The sequence below is a fragment of the Peromyscus leucopus genome, chromosome 1, assembly GCF_004664715.2.
Source record: "Peromyscus leucopus breed LL Stock chromosome 1, UCI_PerLeu_2.1, whole genome shotgun sequence".
Taxonomy (NCBI): Eukaryota; Metazoa; Chordata; class Mammalia; order Rodentia; family Cricetidae; genus Peromyscus; species Peromyscus leucopus.
In genome coordinates, this window is record NC_051063.1 from 100,948,699 (window position 1) to 100,973,084 (window position 24,386).

At 35.9% G+C, this 24,386-nt stretch overlaps 3 protein-coding genes across 3 annotated transcripts; 2 read left to right on the forward strand and 1 right to left on the reverse strand.

Annotated features, from left to right (window-relative positions):
• Positions 1 to 2,573: 2,573 nt before the first annotated feature.
• On the forward strand, positions 2,574 to 5,314 carry LOC114706698 (olfactory receptor 51G2-like). The gene is made up of 2 exons (XM_028889188.1): positions 2,574 to 2,587; positions 3,966 to 5,314. Exon 2 carries the CDS (start codon positions 4,039 to 4,041, stop codon positions 4,996 to 4,998), a length of 960 nt encoding a protein of 319 aa, XP_028745021.1. The 5' UTR covers positions 2,574 to 2,587; positions 3,966 to 4,038; the 3' UTR covers positions 4,999 to 5,314.
• A 7,338-nt stretch (positions 5,315 to 12,652) lies between these two features.
• Positions 12,653 to 13,602, forward strand: LOC114706579 (olfactory receptor 52A1-like). The gene is given in 2 exon segments (XM_028889032.1): positions 12,653 to 13,454; positions 13,457 to 13,602. Coding segments are annotated over 2 exon segments (948 nt in total).
• Positions 13,603 to 20,011: 6,409 nt separating this feature from the next.
• On the reverse strand, positions 20,012 to 20,962 carry LOC114706693 (olfactory receptor 52A5-like). Its single transcript, XM_028889183.1, has one exon. It carries the CDS (start codon positions 20,960 to 20,962, stop codon positions 20,012 to 20,014), a length of 951 nt encoding a protein of 316 aa, XP_028745016.1.
• Between the last annotated feature and the right edge of the window lie 3,424 nt (positions 20,963 to 24,386).

A 24,386-nucleotide genomic window follows, 5' to 3' on the forward strand; every position in this document is an offset into this window, starting at 1 on the left:
ATCAATGACATAGTATTTGTAAACTAATTAAAATTCATATTTAAAAGATAGAGCAATGGAGCCCAGTGGTGGTGGTGCACGCCTTTAATCACAGAATTTGGGAGGCAGAGCCAGGTGGATCTCTGTGAGTTCCAGGCCAGCCTGGTCTACAGAGCAAGATCCAGAACAGGTGCCAAAACCACACAGAAAGACCCTGTCTCGGAAAACAAAAACAAAAACAAAAACAAACAAACAAAAAAAGGATAAGAGTGATAGAATAGACTTAATAACTACATATTGATTGTGAGAAACAAGTTTTTAAGGGTTTGTATAGACTTAATTTGAATGAGGTGAAATAAGATATTCCAGGAGAATGGAATACAGCACAAAGCATAAATAGCCATAAATTTATTAGATAAAGTGAAGTATAAATAAAAAGCAGTAAAAGGAGACAAGAATTTCACTACATAATGATAAAGGGATTAATACAGCTGAGAAAAAATCTAAATATTTATGCATTCAATATCTGAGCATTAAATAAATAAACATTAAGAGACATAAAGAGCCGGGCGGTGGTGACGCACGCCTTTAATCCCAGCACTCAAGAGGCAGAGCCAGGCAGATCTCTGTGAGTTCAAGGCTAGCCTGGGCTACCAAGTGAGTCCCAGGAAAGGTGCAAAGCTACACAGAGAAACCCTGTCTCGAAAAAAACAAAAAAACAAACAAACAAAAAAAAAAGAGACATAAAAAGACTGGACTGACAATGTACAATGTACTAATTAATAGAAGAATTAACACCTTCTTTTCAATGTGATGGTATTATAATATCACGTTGATATCAGTCAAACACTCAACAGCAAAATAAAGTTAATATTTCACACTTCCAATTGTACTTGATAGAAATCTTACCGATTATACCCAACAACTGCAGAACACGCATTCTTCTCAACAACATGAGGGAGATTCTGCAGAACAGATCATGTGATAGATTCTAAACAAGTCACAGAAAATTAAAAAAAATTAAACTATGTCACACAACTTTCCTGATTATAATTCCATAAGATCCCAAATCAATAACAAGGACAAAAGCATCTGAGAACTATAAGATATGTACAAACAATGAGCAACCATTAGGTCAAGGAAGAAAGTAAAAAAAAAAATTTTCCTTCACACAGCATATCAAGACTAATGGAGCTATATCACAAACAATTCTAAGAGGGAAGATTATAAAATCGATGGTTACATGAAAATAAACAAAAAAAAACTATTAAAGAACCAACCTATCAAAGTATCTTAAGAAGCTAGTTGAAAAAGACCAACCAAACTCCAAATTAATAGAAGGTGAAAAAACAGAGCATACTGGTTTAAAAAAAATGAAATAGAGAATAGAAAATCAAAGTATTACATCATGCTCACATTTGTGTATGGAGAATTTGATGCTGGGATCACAGCAAGTTGTTGAGTTTCAGTTAGGAGTATTATATTACTAAATGGGAGCTTGCTTGCCAATGCTTGTCTTGAAGTGGCAACAGAAAGACTACATCAGAGGTCAGGGTCCATGTGGAGAAGGTGACCTAACATAAACATTCTTTTTCTTTTTTTGTAGGGAAATGAAGACACTATGAGCCAGTGTGGGATGGATGGGATCTCAGGACAGTAAGTGCCCCAACAATATATTCTCCTTTGTTCTCTTTGTTTTCAATCATTGAGTTTCTCAAGTCAAACTCTAGAGATCAACATATTCCATTATAGTCAGACATACAGTGATGGATGTTGGAACTAAATCAATCATGCTGTTTCCATTTGTGTCCACTGTTATTCAGTGTGGTCTAGTTAGTGTCCTATTGTACCTCTGTAAGTAAACACCACTGTATTCTCCAACCTGGTAAGACATTCAAGATTGAACTTATGGGCCAAAATTACCAGACAATTTGGCAGAGGTAGGATAAATAATTATTATTTCTTTCATTGTAGTATATTCATGAATGAGTTATTAATTCAACAAATGTTGTTATATAGTGCTAGACTAAAAATACTTAATCTATTTTCCTTGGTAGAAATCAATGAAATATTAAGAAAAGTACCATTTTGGAGAATCAGATTTCAGGTATGAAATTGGATGTATTGCCTACTAAATGATTTTCAAGAAGACATCCCAAAGAATGAGTCATTTTAGACCTGTTACTACATAAAACTGAAATTTAGGTGCCTATAGTTCTTAGCTATAGACTCTGTACTCTTCCATAGCCTAGACCACACTTGAAGCTTTTATTTGTTGTCTCATATTCTAAATGCAAACCCATATCTCATTACATGCTGTATTACATCAGTTTTTTTCCAGACACAGAGATAACAAATATTTAAAAATCTCTAGAGAGTTCATTATCCATTATGCTCAAATTGTGACATCCTGCTGTGATCTTGTTGATAGGAGTGCAGAAAGGAATTGGAACACACCACAAATTGAAATGTTGGCACTGACAGGGCTACAACCTCTTTCCTTAATGTATCCTGATTCCTCTCTAAGGACTACAGGAAACCTTAAATTCATTCTGCTTGCTTTCAGAGTCAGATCGTTCACTCATGGTGAGAATAACTCTTCTACAAAGTGCGTGAGATCAGGGGAAATATAAAAGGGAGGATAAAAAAAAACACAGAAGGGCTGTTGAGAGGCAAAAGAGAGAAGAACAGACATCAGAAGACTGAAGAGAAGAGAAGGACCAAGAGAGCTCAGCAAGTAAAAAGTTCTCTCTCTCTCTCTCTCTCTCTCTCTCTCTCTCTCTCTCTCTCTCTCTCTCTCTCTCTCTCTCTCTCTCTCTCTCTCCTGTATTCTTGTATCATCCAACTTAAACTAGAAAAATTTCACAAACAGGCCAGACTTCCACTTCAGGTGGCATCTGTCCACGCACTTGTCTACATGAAGCAAATGGTTGTTGAAGATATAACAGAGGAGGAATTTCAGAATGAGGTTAAAATTCCAGCAGACAACCTTAAAACTCCTACTCCAACCCACTTTTCAATGTGTTTTTACATCTCAGAGTCTTAAACCCACTTTTCAAGTTTCCTAGACTTTCAAATTTATAAGGTAACCCTAAAAACTCCAACCTCCATTTTTTAGGAAAATGCTGGAAACCATGCTATGCCTATGTGGATGAGTTTGAAATTGTATGATCAGAAGCACTAGAAGTTAGACAGTCAAAATAAAGCAGAGCTATCGTATGAAGGGTTGTAAGATAGCATCAGTAACCATCACTATTAAATGTTGTATAAAGGTGGGAACTTCAGAATGCTCTTGTGGAAGCATATACTCATAGCTTGATTAATTTCCTATAATTTTATTTGCACCCTACATGGGGAAGCTTTTCCTTTCAGAACTGACACTGGATTGAATATAAAGCACATCACATAGCCCACAGTATCAGAGGAGCTTCACCTTACAGAAAAATATTAAAAGGTGATTCCTATCTTGATATGGTTGGGTCGTCACTGTGTGACAAAGATATGAAATTGATATATCCTATTTTTTCTTATGTGTGGTGATTTTTTTAAAAATAAATTAATTTTTTATTAAGGAATTTTTTTATTCACTTTACATACCAATCACATTTTTTAATTGTTCATTTTAGATTACTTTGCAAGGTGATGAGTTTCTTATCTCCAAGGTGATTCACATTCTTTCCCCAGTTAATTCCTAGTTAAATCTGTTGTCATATTATTGTATTCTACTACCCTCTTGGTTTCCCACTTTTCTTAAGATCTCTTTTTTCCTTCTCAAGATAAGTGGGACCTTTAATGGGCTTGCCTTTGTGAAGCTGAAGGGAAGGTCTTGAGGGCAGTAAGGAGATATCTTACTTTAATATTAACTAACAATGAAATGGAGATGATGAAGTAGAATATAGAATGGATTGAAGAGTGAGTGTACATAAGCACTGAAAGTTTTTGTTGTTGTTGTTGTTGCTCTTATTCATTGTTCTTCCCCGACACAGATCTTGGTCTTGTCAATGCCTCACTCATTAAAGAATAACTGTGAAATTGGATTGTGCTCTAACAGTCAGCCCAATGGCAACCTCAAACTCCAGCAGCATCGTGTCCTCCACATTCTACCTCACAGGCATCCCTGGCTATGAAGAATTTCACCACTGGATTTCCATCCCATTCTGCTTCCTTTACCTTGTTGGAATAACAGGCAACTGCATGATCCTGCACATTGTACGGACAGACCCCAGACTCCATGAGCCCATGTATTACTTCCTGGCTATGCTTTCACTCACTGACATGGCCATGTCCCTGCCCACAATGATTTCACTTTTTAGAGTGTTGTGGTCCATTTCAAGAGAGATCCAGTTCAATATCTGTGTGGTCCAAATGTTTCTGATTCATACCTTTTCCTTCACTGAATCATCTGTACTCCTGGCCATGGCCCTTGACCGGTATGTGGCCATCTGCCACCCCCTGAGATATGCTACCATTCTCACCCCAAAACTTATTGCCAAGATTGGAACTGCAGCTCTGCTCAGGAGTTCTATTTTGATAATTCCACTTATGGCCCGTCTAGCATTCTTTCCCTTCTGCCGCTCCCATGTTCTTTCTCATTCCTATTGTCTGCACCAAGACATGATCCGCCTTGCCTGTGCTGACATCAAATTCAATGTCATATATGGGCTAGTCCTCATTACTTTGCTGTGGGGCATGGACTCCCTGGGCATTTTTGTATCTTATGTTTTTATCCTTCACTCAGTGTTAAAAATTGCATCCCGTGAGGGTAGGCTTAAGGCACTCAACACATGTGCATCTCACATCTGTGCTGTGCTCATTCTATATGTGCCCATGATAGGATTATCTATTGTCCATCGTTTTGCCAAGCATTCCTCTCCCCTCATTCACATCTTCATGGCTCATATTTACTTATTGGTTCCACCAGTGCTTAACCCCATCATATACAGTGTGAAGACCAAGCAGATCCGCCAAGGAATCCTCCATCTGATTTGTTCTCCCAAAATCAGTTCTATCACAATGTAGGCATGTCATCAAGGTAAGAAAGGCATCAGTACTTGCGATGTGAATCCTGGTAAACTGTCTGCTTCTGAGTAGTCAACAAAAGACTAGATAAAAAGCAGAAACAAGTCAACAAAACACCACAAAGAGGCTGTGACATAGCATGCTGATGTCCACTGTGTCTAGAAAGCCTGTCTTCATATTTGTTTCATAAATCTTCAGTTATGGATATGTTGCAGAGTAGTGTATTGGTAATCATTCCCATTTATTCTCTGCCACCTCCATCACAAACTTTGTTCAGGATGATTTATCCATGAATATAATGACTTCATATTACTTTTGGTATTATATAACATGTATCATGAAGTTTTAAGATATCTTAATCTTCTATAAAGATAATTATTATCTGTGTAAATGTGTTTAAAGTTGGTGAATTGTTATTTAGAAATGAGAATATACCATAGCTTAGAGTAGACCAATACTAATGTTCTTTAGCATCAATTTCAAATTGATGCTATCCGAGGAGGGACTATAAAGGGACAGCCTCAAATTTTTGTAACTTAATCTTTGTGGGTTTTTTTTTTGTCATGCCTGAGACCAAGTCAGGGCCCTGTTGCATGCATACAAACTCTTCTACCAGCGAGCTATCCCCCAGCCTAATAATTTCAATGTTAAAGAAAGCAAAGAGTAATTTCTTGACAATTTTCTGATTGTTATGTGATCATGTGAAACTAATGTTATATTCCATTGAATTAAATGTCATAATAATAATTTATATAATAATATTAGTTTAATTAATATTAAAATAATAACTACTAATGAAAATATTTTAAAAAATGGTGGTAACTGAAGTGTAAGACCTTAGAAGTTGTGTTAGCAGGAAGCAGATAACCTAGGTTTTCTGATATTCATCTAGACCTCTTTTCAATGTAGAAAGCCATTATTCATTATAGTTTTGAAGTTAGTCTGTGGTCATGCATAGAATGGGATAATAATACTTTTAAGATTAATTGGGCTTTCTTAGATCATGTGCTGCACTAGCAACAACATGAATGCAATCAAGCAAACATCAGATGGAAAGATAAGTTAAGACTTCAGAGTGTCTGTGTCCCCTATACTGATAGGTCTCAAAAATAGATGATGTGTTTTCACATACATTTTCCTAACTGTTAAATAGGAATTGTGGCAGTTGAACTATGCTTGTTATGAGGACTTAAAGTTGCTGTATGTAAAATGAAAAAGAAAAAAATTAGACATTGAAAAAAGAATAACTCATTTGTATTTTCATTTTAATATATATGGTTGTCAGGAGATTATATTAAAAAATAAAATCCATTTTAATAATTTAAAATTAAAATCTTCAAATTGTAAGCATCTGATGTCATCCTGAAAAAGCCATAAACTATTGTTTGTACTTTAATTTTGGTTTGATTGTATCTGTTTATCCTATTTCTTCTTTTTCCCCCTCATTTGTTCAATTTATTTATTCTTATCTTTTGCCTGTTTATTACTCCATCTTACAATACAATCATCTTGACAAAAGGAATATGAAATAAAGCAAGAGATACAATTATAAAATGTAATGATTCATTTTGTAATATGATACATGTTTAAAGTCAAATTGACTTCATTAAGATATTTTTAAAGATTTATTTTTATTTGATGTGTATGAGTGTTTACCTGCATGCATGCATATACACAACATGAGTGACTTGTGCCTACCAAGGCCGAAAGATGGTATAGGATTCCCTGGAACTGGATTTACAGATAGATAGTTTTAGCCACCATCAGTGTTCTGGAAATCAAACCTGGGTCCTCTGTAAGAACAGTAAGTACTCTTAACGCCTAGCCATCTCTCCAGCTCCTTTAAGAATCACATTTACAAAGAATATGAGCATCATACATTCATCAATAATATTTTATTGTCACCATACAAGTGATAACATCAAAGGCAAATTTATTTTAAAAATATGTATATTGAGCACACTGAATACAGAGAAACTGTGCATATGGAAATTACTTCACCATAGGATGGTACAACATCATCAATAATGACAAATGGAAATCTTAAAATACTCAGAGTTTCATGATCTTGGTGGAATTATTATTTCCTTTGTTCTACATTAGAACTGCATGTTTCTGATCCTGTATAGGTCTGGAATACCCTGTTAATTTTAGGATATATGTCTCTTCTAAGCTTATCTATTAACATTTATATAACATTCTGTATGTTAAATCTTTAAATCATATCGCACTTTAACTGAGCAACATGGAACTGTTTCTAAAGAGTATGCATTGTGAAATGAAAGCAGATGAACTCAATTTCCATATCAGTGTTGGGAAATGTACAAGGCTAATTGTTTGCTTTCATGTCCAAATGTTTGCACATAACTGCACTGTTTTCTTTACATATGTATAGACATGAAATCTCTGTGTTTTCCAAAGCCCAGTAACATAACTAACTAACCATCAATATAACTAATTGCAAGAGCTAACATAACTACCAGCTTTTCCACTGAGGACTTCATCCCCCAAAGCCTTAGCTTTTGTATATTCCAACCATTTCTATGTAAATGGTTTTGTGTTGACACTGTAGTGTGAAACAATCCTCTGAAAACTTTCATGAAGTAGAGCTTATTTTAGTTGCTATGTGCAGCAATGTGTATGATAAGCAAGTTGAAAGATATGTGTGAGAGAAATATTTGTAGATATAAAAATCACAATTATGTGCTTTAAGAGTAGGTATTATTATTATCTTCATCATACTTAAGAAACTAATTTAATCAAGTTGTTAAATAATTCTGTGTGGTAAAGCGCCCATATCTATAGTTAGCATTATTAGATTCATTAAAAATAAGGAGATTTTTAAGACCAACTAAGAGCTGGTGTTTGAAAAATGCTACTTACAATAACAGCAAACACTGCCTGTGTTTGACTCTGTCCCAGGCCTCCCTTTCTTTGCTCATAGTCCATGTCAGAGAATGAGCAGCTCAGAAAGACAACCACAGAGAAGCCGACACACTCAGCCACACACAATACATACATAATATTTCTGAGATCATTTGAAAACCTTGAGTAGTCGTCAACATCTTCATTCTAAGCCCAAACTGCAGGTTTTATTTTTCTATTGATATTCATATCTTCCACTTGCAATAGCTTTCTATTTCACTTAACTCAGCTCATCATTTCTGTCCTTCATTAGTTACTTAGGTAACATAAGAATGAAAATAAACTGTAAATAGAATTTTATTGTTTAATGTTTCCAAAAAATATTCTTTCTGTACCAACATTAGAGATATGAAGTTGATTAGGTCAATGTTCATTCCCAATTTGCAACTGCCAAAGTGTAATTGTATAGGAATTAAAATGAGTGGATTTTATTTATGTATTTCCCTACCCAAGTTCTCCTTAAAAATTCATATCTCAATAATATCACATGGGACACCAAAACAAGTGAAAGAGATACAAAAGACTTATGTGAAAAAAGTCTGTAATACCATGATAGTTTACTAAGTCACTAAACATTCGGTTTAATTTAAAAATGACATTTGTATCTTCATATAGCATAGTTTTAAGTGTATCCATCTTTTAGTAAAACTTATTTTTCTTTATTATGTGTATGAAGGTTCTGCCTGCATGTATGTCAACATACTGCATTCATGCCCGGGGCCCAAAGAAGCCTGAAAAGGATGTTGTATCTCTGTAACTGGAGTCACAGGTGGTTGTGAGCCTCCGTGTGGGTGCTATTAACTGAACCCAGGTCCATTGCAAGAGCAGCAAGTGTTTTTAGTTAACTGAGCCATCTCTCTAGACCTTAAAAGAAGCAGCCAAAGCCAAAGAGGACACTCAGTCCTCTTCCTGGGAGAAGTGACACAAAAGTGTAAATCCAGTCTTGGGGAATGATGTTCACTAATAACCTATTAGCTTTGTGGAATTCACAGAGTTATCATGGCAGTGCAGAGGGACATTGTGCTATTATGTGTTTTCCTCTGTTCCATTTCTGGTTTCTTTTGATCTTCTGTCTCTAAGGGACCATCAGATCTCCAAATCTGAGGGGCCTCCTGGGAAGTGGACTACTGTATTACAAAGCAACCATGGCCACCAAGCTGACTCAAAGTCCGCACTGAATGATAAAACAGTTATTTTTTCATATCATCTGCATCATAGACATTGAAGCAGTATTCAAGGTGAAGAAAAAGCAAGATAGGAAAGGAAGAACTGTACACACATAAATGGCAGTACATAGTTTAATAATTTGATTTATTAGGGAAGTGGAGTATATTTAATATTATATTGTTCATAGAAGGGCCTTGTTAGTTTGCTACAAGACTATTTCAGCTAAGTAACTTAGGATAGAAATGATTCAGAAAGAACATATTCCAAGAAGACAGTTGGAGTAAATGGTACTTGGACAATAACTGTGAATGAATGGGCCACTTATAGAGAAGAAGAACCTTTAGATACAAGATAAAATATCCATGAATTATTATTGGACTGGGTGCAGAGATTTTCCCTGAAAATTTATTGTGACTGTGTTAGATTTCTGTAAATTCTTTTAGTGTGCAAATCTCAGAAATGAGACTGACAACAGACAGAAATCAAAAGGTAAGAACTCCAGCAAAAATAGTTAGCAGCAGCTGAGGGAATACTGGCATCAAGTAAACCCAGGGAGAAGTATCGTTCTTAGTAGATGGTGCTGCCACTGAAGAAAATGTACTGTGATGGCACAGATGTGACATTTACTGAATTCAGTTAGGGTTATCCTTATATGTGTTGTTATAATACATTAAGATAAAACATGTGTTAGACTCAAAAGCTGTATTGTCTTTTATATTTTTATATTATGCATATTATTATATATAATTTTATATTTGCATATTATACTAACAAACATGCTTTTATCTTTTAATTGAGTCTTCTCTTAAAGAAAGAGTTACAGGTAAGGAATTTGATTCAATGATTGAGAAACAAATAAATCTGGGAACTGGGAACTTGGCTTGAAAGTAGTTCTTGTGTTTGTATTCTAATGAAAAAGAGAAAGAAAGGGTGTAGATTTGGGTGGGTGAATAAGTGGGAAGGATCTGGGAGGAGTTGGTGGGAGGAGGGGGAAACTGTAATCAGAATATATTTTATGAAAAAAATCCATTTTCAATAAACAAAGATTACAGAAAAAAGGAACTAGTTGAATAACTGTGTGAACAGAGATCTAGAGGTGAGGGCAGTCTGTGCAACTCCTGGTGCCGATGCTAAGAATGACCCTCCATAGTAAATGACATCTCCAGATTCCATTGCAAGTAACTCTAGGTGACTATCCTAGGAGGAGAAGGGATGGTACAAGCAGATCATATCCGCAGTCTGTAAAGAAACTTAGGAAATCACTTAAAAAATAGATTGCAAGCATTGTGTCTTGTAGGTAACATTATCAGAAAGAACATTTTCCTTATTGTAACGATGGATTTGCCGAGGATATGTTTGCTTATTTATACTTTGGCAAAGTTTACTTGCTACGTTTTATGGCTATATTTCTAGGTGAGCTCATTTCCTTCTTACATCACAAAGCACTGTGATTCTGCTTATCATGTTCTGCCAGCTTCCATTAGCCCCATGCATGTTTGATTCTCCCAGAGGCAAGGAGGAGAGTTGACTACGGCTTAACAGCTCTCCCAGAGGACTGTCATATGAGGGCTGACACATAGAAATGGTTTAGTAAAAACAGTGTAACATATTGTAACTTGGGAACTCAAGATTTGTATCTTGCTTTAATTTCTTATCTTTATGTATTGCTCCAAGCTTCATCAGCTGTGTGGTAATTCTAAAAACTAAAAGTTTTCCCTATTATGATGAAAAAGTATTTTCTAAGTTTTTTTTTGATGTTTTTGATAAGTCCCCGAAAAAAATTTTAATTCCTCATAAAAAATACCTCAGGAAATAATTTACATTGGTTCTGAGCAGTAGATGATTAAGCACAGAATGCAGAGACCATGCCATTTTTTCCTCATGAAGCTATTATTTGGACATTCAGGCATGAATAATTCCCATTGGGAATTTTTGAAAAGATGTGGTATGGAGACTTTTAGTTCATATTCCATCATTTGAGTGGTAGGTGGGAACTAGACTCTGAGAATCACAGACGGCTATGTTAAAAACTTCAGAATACAGTCAGGAGAAGAGTCCTAAACAGGTAGTCTTGTTGCTGAAAGCAACACTCTAAAATGCTGAGTCTTTGATTCCCAGTGTCACTAGAAAAGAGGAATGCCAGAGCTGGAGGAAGGCTGTAGCTCAGCAAGGAAACTGGATTATTATTATTATCATCATCATCATCATCATCATCATCATCATCAACAACTAAAGTTGTCTATAATTCAAGAACATCTTACTGCACAAAATGATTGCTTCTTCATGTTATATTTTTATGGTAACTTGTCCATCAGGAGATCATCATATGGAGTTAATATTGTTAAGTAAAAATGTTTGTAGCTCATTATCAGAAATTTTGATCTTCCTATGCTCTAAGCCATGACTGAAAATCACCATGGTATTGCTTATGATAAACTCCCAAGTCACCAAAATGAATGCAAAACTAGGTGGATAAGAGACCTTCAATAAATTAGTGCCGCTTAGATGGCTCAGTGGGGAAAGGTGCCTAATCATTAAACCAGGTGACCTGTGTTCAATATCCGGGGCATGCACTAGAGAAAAGACTGCTAAAAGTTGTCTTCTGATCTCCACATGTGTGTTGTGGCACATGTGTGTACACTACAGAGAATACAATAAATTTACTAAATGCTTTTTTAAAAGAACTAATTAACAAAATAACAGTCACAATTTCCAAATAAGACTCTTGCAATTGGCGTTAGTCATTATAAAAAAGCAGCATGTGATGACCTAATGCCAACTTGTGTCTAATTTCTTTACTGATTTGTCTTCCTGTCTCCACCTTAAAAGGAAAACAACTTTGAAATAACCAATATAATTTTTATTCTTCTCTTTCTTCATTTTCTCACCCCAAACCAGCCTCCTCTGCTCGTGGAATGTTCTTTCTATTTATACGATGAAGCATCGACCAGCTCTGAGGTGGAGAATGAAGTAAAAGATGTTTAAATCTGTATAGTGTTCACTTTTGACAACCCAAAAGATATATAAATTCACCTTTGATGCATTGTGAAGCACTTAGTTTCTATGATTGGATTTGCTTTATTCTTATTAGATTCTTTTTTTGAATTTCAGCAATGCAGCTAGGCTTTCTAAGGGTAACAGTATTCTATGATAAGTGATTTCTTGAAATGTCTGCAGATGGTGTTTGTATATATTCATGTTTATGCTTGTGGTTATTCTATTAACTGCCCATGTAACAGCAGATGAAATATCTGTAATAGGATTTAATTACATGTTAAAAATCGGAAAAAAAAATTCCTAAGTAAATGTGATATTTTCCTTTGCAAATGCAGATCCTGTGCCTCTAAATGCAGATCCAGTGCCACTAAAGGTAGATTTTTTTTTTTTCTGAGAATTAACAAAGGTGTGGAAAACAGTCATATCTTCAAGGTGGGTTTTATACAGTGACTCTAGATTATCCAATGAAGACATTTAAAATTCACCTAACAATCCTATTTTCTTCCTGCTGGGCATTTTTTGGGCATTACTGTATTATTAAATGTGCAGCATCCCTAGGTTAACCATGGAAGGCAATGCTACACATCACATTTCATCTTTCTTCCTGGTTGGTATTCCTGGGTTGGAAAACTTTCACTGCTGGATTGGCATCCCTGTCTGTCTCCTCTTTGTCCTGACCTTGCTGGGGAACAGCATAATCATTACTACAGTCAAGTTAGAGCCAAGTCTCCACCAGCCTATGTATTTCTTCCTTTGCATGCTGGCAATGAATGACATGTGTCTGACCTGCTCTGCAGCTCTGAAGATGCTTGGCATCTTCTGGTTTGATGCCCATTGGATTGATTTTGATGTCTGTCTAACACAAATGTTTTTTATCCATACACTTTGCATCATGGAGTCAGCCATCCTAGTGGCCATGGCTTTTGATCGCTTTGTGGCCATTTGCATCCCACTGCATTATGCATCGATCCTGACAACACCCATGGTGATTAAGATAGGTCTAGTTGGCCTAAGCCGAGCTATGCTTATGATTATGCCATGTCCCCTTCTCATTAAAAAGCTGCTGTACTATACCAAATATGTCATCCATCATGCTTATTGTGAGCACATGGCTGTGGTGAAGGTGGCTAGTGCTAACACCTATGTGAACAGAATATATGGAATCTTAGTGGCCTTTTCAGTGGCAGTATTTGACCTTGGGCTCATAGCCACATCTTATATAAAAATTCTCCAGGCAGTGTTCAGGCTCTCTTCCCAGAATGCCCGCTCTAAAGCCCTGGGCACCTGTGCTGCCCATGTCTGCACCATTCTTGCCTTCTATACACCTGCATTGTTCAGCTTCCTAACTCATCGTTTTGGCAAGAATGTGCCCCAAGTGTCCATATAATCTTTGCAGTCCTGTACCTGCTGGTGTCCCCTACAGTCAATCCCTTGGTGTATGGTGTTAAGACCAAACAGATTCGTGATCGAGTGATGGGCCTTTTCTTTCTTAAGAAGAAAATTTCTGAATACTAAACCATATTGATACAACTTTTGTTGGAAGAATGTGTTTTTCACAGTAATAGTGCATTAGCCTTAGTTGCCACTCTGTCCTCAAAATACTATTTAATAGAAGATATTATATTACATATATGATATCATATTTCTGTATTATCTTCAATATTTAATTTCATAAAACTGCTGATAAAATTATTTAACATTTTATTGAGAATCTTCAAATTTCACAGTTCTGGTTTCTTCTTTTCTTTTTTCTTTTTGAGACAGAGATTTGCTATGTAGACAGGACTGGCCTTCAACTTGCAGAGATCCATTTGCCTCTGCTTCTAAAGTGCTGGAATTTAAGGCATGTGACACCAAGCCCAGCTATAGTCTGGTTTAATATAAGCACACATTTATCCATTGTCATCTATCTTCTTGTCTATTTCTCTGTTTACAAATAGAGATGTATTTAAGTATATTTAGTGTCATATTTCAAAGTAAAATAAATGTAATAATTGTAGTTTTGATTCTAGTATATTAAAACTTGTAAAATATCTTCAATAACCTTTCTCCATTCATCAGAAAAATGAGGTTACATGGCAAATTGCCACTCCAAAATGTGAGAAGAGGAAACGGAATCACAGTCAGTATGTATTGATCTGAAGTAGAATTCTTGCCCTATAAGAACAATTCTTCTGAGATGTGGAAATTAATATAGCTCAAAGATTCAAATCTATGTGAAGAGAGTCCTTCAGAAAAGCTACAGGTGAAATACTGATTTCATTTTTTATTATTTAATATATAGGGCACTGATCAAGGAACTAGTGGTATTGAGGCAATATGTAGATAACAATGTGATGAGATAGCAGATGAAAGTCCTACCATGTCATAGACTGACAGAATTGATATGCAAATTAAATATGATAGTTAAGACATTTTAGAAATTCTTAGAAGAAATAAGAACTGACAAATGGCCCATCAATATGACAAATATAGGAAACAATGCCACTTAAGTGCATAAACAGGAACAAGTTACTAACTTAATTTTAGAAATGAGAACAGTATAAACATTAAGAAAAAAGGAACCAACATAAAAAGGCTTTGCTTTAGTTCAGATTTTTTTTTTCAATACAAGGTTTCTCTGTGTCGCTCTGGCTGTCCTGGAACTTGCTCTGTAGACCAGGCTGGCCTGGAAATCACATAGATCTGTCTACCTCTGCCTCTTGGTATTGGGATTAAAGGCGTGCACCACCACTGCCAGGCTTAGTTCACAGATTCTTAAATTGAGTGTCATTGTATCATTTAGGGTAGCATATCAATGTGGAGGATTGTGAAATATTTGACAACAGTAAAACGTTTCTGAATCTGCAATGACCAAATAAGAAATCTAAATTAAATGAATGATGAACCTAAGGAGTTTCTGGTAGCGTCTTCCTATGTTTCACTGAGTGAACAGTGAAGCTTTTGTTCTGAACACCAAGCATGTGCAATTCATACTGTGCATGCAGTCATACCATGCAATGTGCAATTCGTACTGTGCATGCAGTCATACCATGGCAACAAAGGTTGCCTGAAACACCTAGGTTGAGAATTGAGATCTTTGTATGTAATGGATTGTATGAAAAATTTTCTCCTTTTATATAAATACCATGATTTAATTACAGAAAATAGGGACTTTAATAGTTTCCTAACATCATTGTTCAGAAATTAACTAGTGTGTATTTGAATGTATTGCGATAATATTTTAAAATACCCTTTTAAAAGATTTATTTTTATTTTTGTGTTTGTATGTATGCATGTACACAGATGTGGGGGCCTGTGGAGGCTAGAAGATAGGATCATATTCCCTGGGGTTTGGGCTACAGTGCCTCTGAGCTGCTTGATTTGGTCGCTGACCCATCTCTCCAGCCCTAAACATTTTGATGTTAGAAATAGTGTTTGAATGACTGACGTGAGTTTCATAAGAAACTGTTCAATGATTTGGCTTTTAAATTAGAACCAAATTTCTAACAATTTCTGAAACGATGCTAAACACATTTTTGCCATTTTGTGCTACATATTTATGTGAAGCAGCATTTTCCATACTTATGATCATAAAATCAAGATATAGATCAGTTCTGAAAAGCACTGATGATATTTTATATCTTTCAGTATCAGTTATTCAGCTATATTTTAATGTTTAATGCAAAGCTAATCAAGTGTATGTAATATACTTAATAGTATGTATTAATATACTAATTAATTAATAGTATTAATTTCTTCTTAATAGTATATAATTCTGCCTTAGTCTTTAATATCTAGTAAATTTATATGAATCTAGAAAATTGTGTTAAAATAAATTTATGATTTATTACATTAATGTTTGATTAGTAAACTTCCTATATATACCTACATGATGGTAGATGAAAAAGTACTTGAGAGAAAAAGTTTAGCATGTAGAAAATCCCTAAGAAACACCGCTCTAGTAGGTAAATATAGCCACTGCACAGTCCTTGGGGATACACTCAGAATTCAGGTGAAGAACTTGGTGCAGTTTTTATGTTAGTGTAAGAGCTCTTAGCACAGACCCACGACACAGCTTGAACCTCTGCATGAGTTGGAGCAGGAGAGTTGTTAAAAACCTTTACTGTAATGCTGACAGTGTAAGTCATGAAAGGATTGTGAATGGGACAGTGAGGCCTGCACCGAGACATCTGAGGCTGCTCTGCAGCAATAGAATTCCATAGATGAAACAGATCTTTCCCCAGCCTAAAGACCATTCCTAAGTAACTAGAGAAGAATAATACAGACATTAAAGTGTGCATAATATGGAGGCCTAAAATTAAAAGTAGTCCATACAGTAAATTTAAGGTCACTGAAGTGGACTTTGACAAAGGATTCAGAGTTCAGGTTTCTTGCTCACAATGGTGTTGGCTGCATGGCAGAGGAGGATGAGGCATGTTATTTGTGAAGCTGTGAAAGAATCGCTGCTCAAAAAGGACAGGAAGCTTGGGAGTCCACAATTCCACAGCCATAGATACAGAAGTGCCCACCACACACACAGACCAGACCATGAAGGAGGAGGGAGGGAGAATGAGAGAGGAAGAGAAGTGAGAGGGAGACAAAAGAAGACCAAGAAAGCAAAGAGAACCAAGAGGAGAGCCAAGAGAGTGTGTGGCTGAAATGCCTGGATTCTATGGGGAAGGGAAGCTGGGGGAGGGAAGGGAAGCTCAGAGATGGGAGAAGATTAGGGTAGGGGCTAGGATGAGAAGTGCTGAGAAAAGTCCACTGTAACAGGTACTTGCAGTGCTGGGAGAAGCTGGTGACTCTGGCAGCCAGTGTCCACTTTGAAAAGTTAGTAGGTACCTCAGTTAGCCATTTGTCCTGGGTTTCCTCAGGACCTAACAGCATGAGATACAGAGATGAATTGCTGGCTAATTTCCCATACTCAGTTTACAACTATCAAGTGGATTTGTGAAGAATTCAATTTTCTTAAACGTTCATTTTGTCAACAACACAGGTAGATTTTATCTATGGACTTCAATCCTGTAAGCTTCTGATTTCAGGGATACCAAGTACAAACACTGAAACAAGCATGACAGAGGTAATCCAAAGCATTACTGAGGGACACTCACATGAGAAAAGTATGTGGAACTGAGTTCCAATATTTTATTCACTTGGATATTTGTTCAAATCACAAAACTGCACACACATGTTGGTACAACATAGCTTGACAACACTGTGGAAGACAATGAATCTTGAAGAACAAAACAAAGCCCCAAATGAAACACCCTAGGAGAAATGACAGCAAAAATAAAAATATAGGTGGCTGGAGAAATGGCTGAGTGCTTAAGAGCACTGGCTGCTCTTGCAGAGGACTTGTGTTCAAGTCCCAATTTGCCTATAGTGGCTATCAACTAACTGTAATCCTGGTTCCAGCTGCTCTGACCCCTGCTCCTGGCCTCTGTGGACACCAGGCATGCATGTGGTGCACAGAAATACATGCAAGCAAAGCACAGATACTCATAAAATAAAAGAATGATTTAAAGAAACTAACCATCTAGTCTTAGAGAATAAGATTATTTCACTAATAACATGTCAGGGTAAGGAATTCATGTAGGAGACGATATACCACATGAGAGTGAGTGGAATGTAAGCATCTGAAAACATTTCCTTAAGAGAACAATGCCTGCAAATGAACAATAGATACCCAAGTAGGAAATAGTTTTTGGCACTATTGAAGCCACTGGATTTTATTGGACTTAAAGGCAGGTTAATGGTAATTCTGAAATGAATAATAAATCTAAATAAAACTATAAATAAATAAGTAAATAAATAAAGGCCAGATGGTCATGACTGCACATAAGAAAAATAGTCCTACCTCACACAGCCTTGAGGCAGGGGCAAGGGCTTGGACCTGTCTCTACTGAATGTACCTCCTCATGGTAGGCCTTACCTTCCCGTAGGAAGGAATGGGGCATGGGTAGGGATGAGGAGGTTGGAAGGGCAGGAAGAGGGAAGAGGGGGATCTTTGATTGGTATGTAAAATGAATAAAAAATTTTCTTAATAAAAAGAAAAGAAAAATAGTCTTCAGGGCTGGAGATGGTTCAGTGGTTAAGTGCACTTTCTACTCTTCTAGAAGACCTGGGTTCAAATCCCAGTACCCACATGGTGGCTCAAAACTGTCTGTAACTCCAGTTCTAGGGGATCTGATACCCTATTCTGATCTCTATGGGGCACCAAGTACTAACATGGCACACAAATATACCTACAGGCAAAACATTCACATACATAAAATAAAATGAATAAATCTTTAAAAAATACAATGAAATAATAGATCAAAAGGACAGTCGAAATTCATCATCTCCTATTTCACAAAATCTCTACATTTTGTATAGAGGAGTCTGAAACCACATATTTTTTATTAATCATTTTGAATGTAAGTAATCATAATGATACTAGGTAATATCAAAAGTGCAATTTAAACATATTGTAACAAGGAAGTATAATACAGAATGAGGGAGGCTCTAGCTCACGTATTAAATACTCCATTTGCTATTAGTTGGCTGTATTCTTAGATCATCATCCTTGATCTGTCTGTTCTTGTCTTTTACATTTAAGCCAGATATTTAGAGTATTTCCAAAAACCATTATTCTGTTGTGTGCAAAAATATTTGCAACAACTCATTTTAAGGAAAACAATCTAAAAATCACTTACACAACCTCCTTCTCATTTATGAAGTGAGGTAATTTCTCCAGATACTAGATCTACAGAAATGTAAAACAATGAATAAATCACAAATATAAACAGACAAATATGTGAATTTGAGGACCTCCTATTTTATCTGTGGACTATTAATATGTTTCCTATCATTACTATTTATTTTACCTCTATATAAAAATCTTTGCACAAAACTAACTTATTAATTGCTGATCACATTTACTCACTTTGTGTTTGATCTTGATTTTCCTACTGGGTTTTAATCTTATATTAATAATTTTGTTGTATGTATATTGTCAGAAACTACATCAGATACGATCTTGAAAAGAAGAAAGTACAACTAAATGCATATATTAAAATTTCATTGTCAAATTAGTACTCAATTCACAAGGACACAAATAATGAGCTACATTTAAACATCCTTATAGTGATTCTGAGTGTGATTAAAAGTTATAAAACAGGAGATTATATTCAATTATAATATAATTTAAATATGTTCAAAAGAAGTTCATAATGGTATCAATGTCACTTTATATTGTTAAGTAGAATTTAAAATGTTAGCAGGTAGAGTTATTTTTTGAAAAGCGTTTATCATTAAGAGTTCAATTTATACATAAATATAACTGTCTTTTATAGTAAATTAATATTAAATATAATTAGCATCATGTTTCAATTACAATAATAACAGAAAGAGAATTAACTAAAAAGCAGTCAAGGCTTTTTCAAGTAATTAGAGCAAACTTAAACTAAAACTTAGTACCTGTTCACAGGGAACTTAAACACTCATCAGGAACAAAGGTTTGGGGTTTCCAAGAAAGCTCAGTTGGTTAAGTGCTTGCTGCTCAAACATGAATTAAAGCCCCAGAACCTGTGTTAAAAGCTGCGTGTGATGGCACATGCTTTAGTTCAAGGCTGGAAAAGTAAATGAAGACTAGTGGAACCTTTGGGTTCTCCTCCCTGCCAGAACAGTCTAATTGTGCACCACAGGACATCAGGGGTCACTCTTAAACAAACAAATAAAATGCAAAACAACAACAACAACAACAAAAAGCCAAGGTAACAAGGTGAACTGTATCTTGACCTCTGGTTTTCACATGCATATGCACGTAGACACACACACACACACACACACACACACACACACACACACACACGCACACGGGGAGTGGGAAAGGAATCACAAGTAAAATCAAAGGGTTTTGAATGAGATTTGCTGTTTGAAACAAAAGTAAATAAGTGAAAAATCAAGAAGGATATTTACAGAAGAAAATTTTGGACACTTGATCTCGAATCTGTTTGGTCTTCACCCCATAAACGATAGGATTAAGTAAAGGTGGAACAAGTAGATAAAGGTTAGACAGGAGAATGTGAATGTAGGATGGAATGTGGGAGCCAAATCGATGTGTAAAGAAAGAGAAGAAGGCCAGGAGATAAAACTCCAAGAAGACACAAATGTGGGCAATGCATGTGTTAAAAGCTTTGAGTCTTGCTTCCTTTTGAGGCAGCTTGAAGACAGTTACAAATATTCTAATGTAGGAGAGTGTGATGAAAATTATGTCCAGTCCAAGTATACTGAAAGCCACAAAGAGACCGTAGATCTTGTTGACACGAGTATCTTCTGCTGCCAGCTTTACGATGGCCATGTGCTCACAGTATGAATGAGATACAACTGTGGTCCAGTAGAATTTCAACCTGCATTTGATGAGAACGAGACACGGAGCTACAAAGAGGGCACCTCTGAGTGTGACTCCTATTCCTATCTGAGTGAGGAGTCTCTGTGTAAAAATCGATGCATGTCTTAGAGGATCACAGATCGCCACGTATCTGTCCATTGCCATGGCAATCAAAATGCCTGACTCAATTGACTGGAACGTGTGAATTAGCCACATCTGCAAGAGGCAGGCATCAAAGTATATGTTTGGAAGGTGAAACCAGAATATTCCTAGCATTTTGGGTAAGATGCAAGTACTGAGAGCAATGTCTGTTGCTCCAAGCATTGCTAGGAAGAGATACATGGGTTCATGGAGGCTTCGCTCAACTTTGATGACAACTAGGAGCAGAGAATTCCCAAAAAGAGCGATGATGTACATGGCACAGAAAGGAATCCCAATCCAGAACTGCACAGACTCCAAGCCAGGAATCCCAGTCAGAGTCAGCATTGAGGGCCTGAAGATGGTGCTATTGAGATGGATCATGCTGCCTTAGGGGCTGCAGGCATATGGCTTCTCAATTAGACTGGCAGCATGTGCTGGGAATATTTCTTCTGTTTTCAGTTCTCACCTACATTCACACAATCAGAGACTGAATGAGATTTCACATGGCAGTTTTCAGATATAGACTTTTACTGATGAGATCCCTTTATGCACATCCAAGAATGTCTACATATCTTTTCTAGGTGTGAATAATTTATTTCAGAGTTCAGTTTTCTATCATGTCTCTCACTTTCTTCTCTTCCCATGTCTGTCTTATCAGAAACATACATAACAGACACACAAACACTCCAAATAGAAGCTTATTAACTGTATTATAGAAAGGAGACATATCTCTGATTACCTATGAAAAATATTCAATTACAAGTGAGGTTTGGTTTTCTATGATAAATATCTTCTTTGATATTTAAATAATTGAATATTATAGTTGTCCGGGGAGGTCAGCTCCCCAGAACTGCACCAGGTTTGTGAATAGAAGACCTCAAAGTAGTGAAGGCTTTAGGAAACTCTTTTATCTGAGGGTATTTAGAAATAAGTTTCTATCTATTTGACAGGTAAATAAGGAAACACGCACCCTTTCTGATGGTAACTTTCACTTCATCTTAAAAAAATCTCTTCCTCCGAAAATCTGTTTCCACACAGCTAAATCTCTTTACATACAGCTATATATTTATCTATTCTGCTACATTTCTTCACACATTACTGCATCATTCATTCACTCTTTACTCATTTACTCTCATAGTCACTCACTCTCTCCTAGGTCTCTCTATTCTAAATTTTTGGTTCTAGTTCTCTCTAGTTCCAGTTCCCTTTAGTTTCAATTCTCTCTGTCTCCACACAGATACATGTATCACTTAGCACACACACACTCTCACCTCTGCCCAGCTCTTTCCACAGTTCCTTCACATTGCTCCTCTCACAGTCAAACTCTGAACAACAATGTATGTTACATTTTCAGGATCCAACCCATTCACATAACACATGATAAGTCACACAGTTTTTCTCAGGCTAGGAAGGTTGTGCTGACCGGCCAGTCAATAATGCTTGGCTATACATGTAGCTCTAAGTTGGTGAGAGTTCCCAGGCAGGAAGTAAACAGTTGGCTGACCCTAGAGCCTGTAACATTATACTAAGGCTGGGACTACATGCAAAACGTCATTTATTACAGAGGGTTATGTCTATCAAAGTTGCTTCAAGCCTGACCTTGATTTAGTAATACTGGAATCTTGACTGTGTATTTTCTTCAGAGGCAGCTTAGTCTATTTTGAATTTGTTCTGAAATCTAAAATTAACTGTCTTTGAGACTGAGAATATTGTTACTTTCCTGTGTCAGTAAAGACAATTATTCTGGTATTATTTCTATTCCTCAGAATTATACAGCTTAAACAGAAACCATCTTTCTGGCTATCCACAGTTATATGTGTGCCCAAAGATAGAAAACACAACTAATGGCCTGTGGAAAGAACCCCACAGCTGTTCTTTTTAGGGAGGTAAGTGGTGACACATGAGAAAGTTACAGACAGAAAACAACTGGTTTCCCCAGCCAGTGACTCCACAGACTTTGCCAAGTGGGGCTCACCTACAGAGAATTATTCATCTGGTAGGTCGACCTGTTGAACACTAGTTGTCACCTACTGTATATTCCCATGGCCTCTGGTAAAGCCATTACTACCAGCAGCTCTCAGCAAAGTATCTACTTTGTTATGTCCTTGTCAAGAAGCATTTACCCATTTAATAAATAATATATATATATACTGTTTCAATAAGTGCTGAATGAATAATAAATCATGAAGAAGTTTATTGATGTGTAAGCTTCATGGGTTTTTATTACCACTTGCTGCTCCTATGATGACCAAAAGTAACTTACATACCTGTGTCCGTGAAAGACTAGAAGAAAAGACAGGAAGAGTATCTACTAGATCAAGAGAAAATCAGCATTTTATTTTAACATTCTTCATATCTAGATCAAATGCTCTAAAAACCTTTACTTCCTTTAGATAATGTGTGCTCTGAGCTCAAATATAATTAGAAGTCACCTCATATGTACAGGTGCAATTCCCATAGTCTCTTCACACATTACCTGAGTGTTTCTTTTGGAAGTTCAGAGGCACCCATGGGAACACAAACATGTTTAATTTTCTAACTTCTTTGTTTGAGTTCACATATTAATACCAGTGTAGCTTTTCAAAAGCAACTAAAGAACAAGATACATGGTCAGCATAAAAAAAGACAGGAGGTATGGTACAATTCTCAATGAATGGATGAGTGACCAAATAATCTTACAAGCCCAAAATGTTAGCCAATCTCTGTCTTAGTACTTATACAGGACCTGAACATATGAAGTATTGTAATGGTCCACAAGTACTCCCCTCTTAATCCAAGTGACTCCAGTAATGTTCATATAGGTTTTGAATAGTAAGCATCTATCTCAACACTTGAGTTGACAAAGACAGTTCTAGAAATGACATTAAAAAAAACAAAGAAAGTACTTATTTATGGTTTAAATGACTCCTAAGAGTTAATACATCAACACAAGGGAGAAGTTGGATCAATTTCTAATACTGTATCTAATAATGTATCAATACATTCAGGAAATCTCAATTTAACTTCATAAAACTGAGTGAATTCAACAACAGCTGTGTAAATACCACTGAGTTACAGAGCCAAGCTCTTTCTATTTTCCAAAGATTACCACCCACCACTTTTAGAAATCATTTCTGGTGGTTGTTGGCTTTGACTAACAGATGTTAGGCAACCTCAAATACTTATAATCAATGATCTTTTCCATATGAGCTGGCTCATGTCATAGAGACATTTTTCACTGCATAAATACCAAACTGTTTTCACAACAGCTTTTCCTTGAATCATAATTCTTTTTTTTTTTTTTTGGTTTTTTTTTTTTTTTTTTTTTTTTTTCATTCCTTGTAATCTATAATGTACATTATATTTTATATTATCACCAACATGTATATTTAAAAGTATGTTAGTTGTGGTATTCTGATGCATAAAATAGTGGGGAATATAGCCTTTATTTTTCTACATAGGAAAAGGGTTTAATATATAGACAGTTAATTCTAATTTCTGAAGAAATATTTCCTACAAAATAATTGTTATTATTATCTATTTAAAATTAATCAGGTATGAAGATGAATCTCTGCAGCTATTACAATCTTTATTAAAGGCAAAGCCCCAATGAACAGGTAATTAACATATATATATATATAATTTCTGTATTTATGATTGTCAAAGGACTCTCATCAATCTGTACATTTAGAGATGTGTATTTACCTCTGTGTAATTTGAGAGGTCAATACACACCTTATTATCCATTCTTTGGGTCTTGTTTTCCTATGTAGCAACAATAAGCTTCTTGATTTTGAAACTCTTTGCGACTGTAACTTTCCACAGA

Coding starts and splice junctions, on each gene's coding strand:
- LOC114706698 (XM_028889188.1), top strand. CDS start 4,039: ATGGCAACCTCAAACTCCAGCAGCATCGTGTCCTCCACATTCTACCTC.
- LOC114706693 (XM_028889183.1), bottom strand. CDS start 20,962: ATGATCCATCTCAATAGCACCATCTTCAGGCCCTCAATGCTGACTCTG.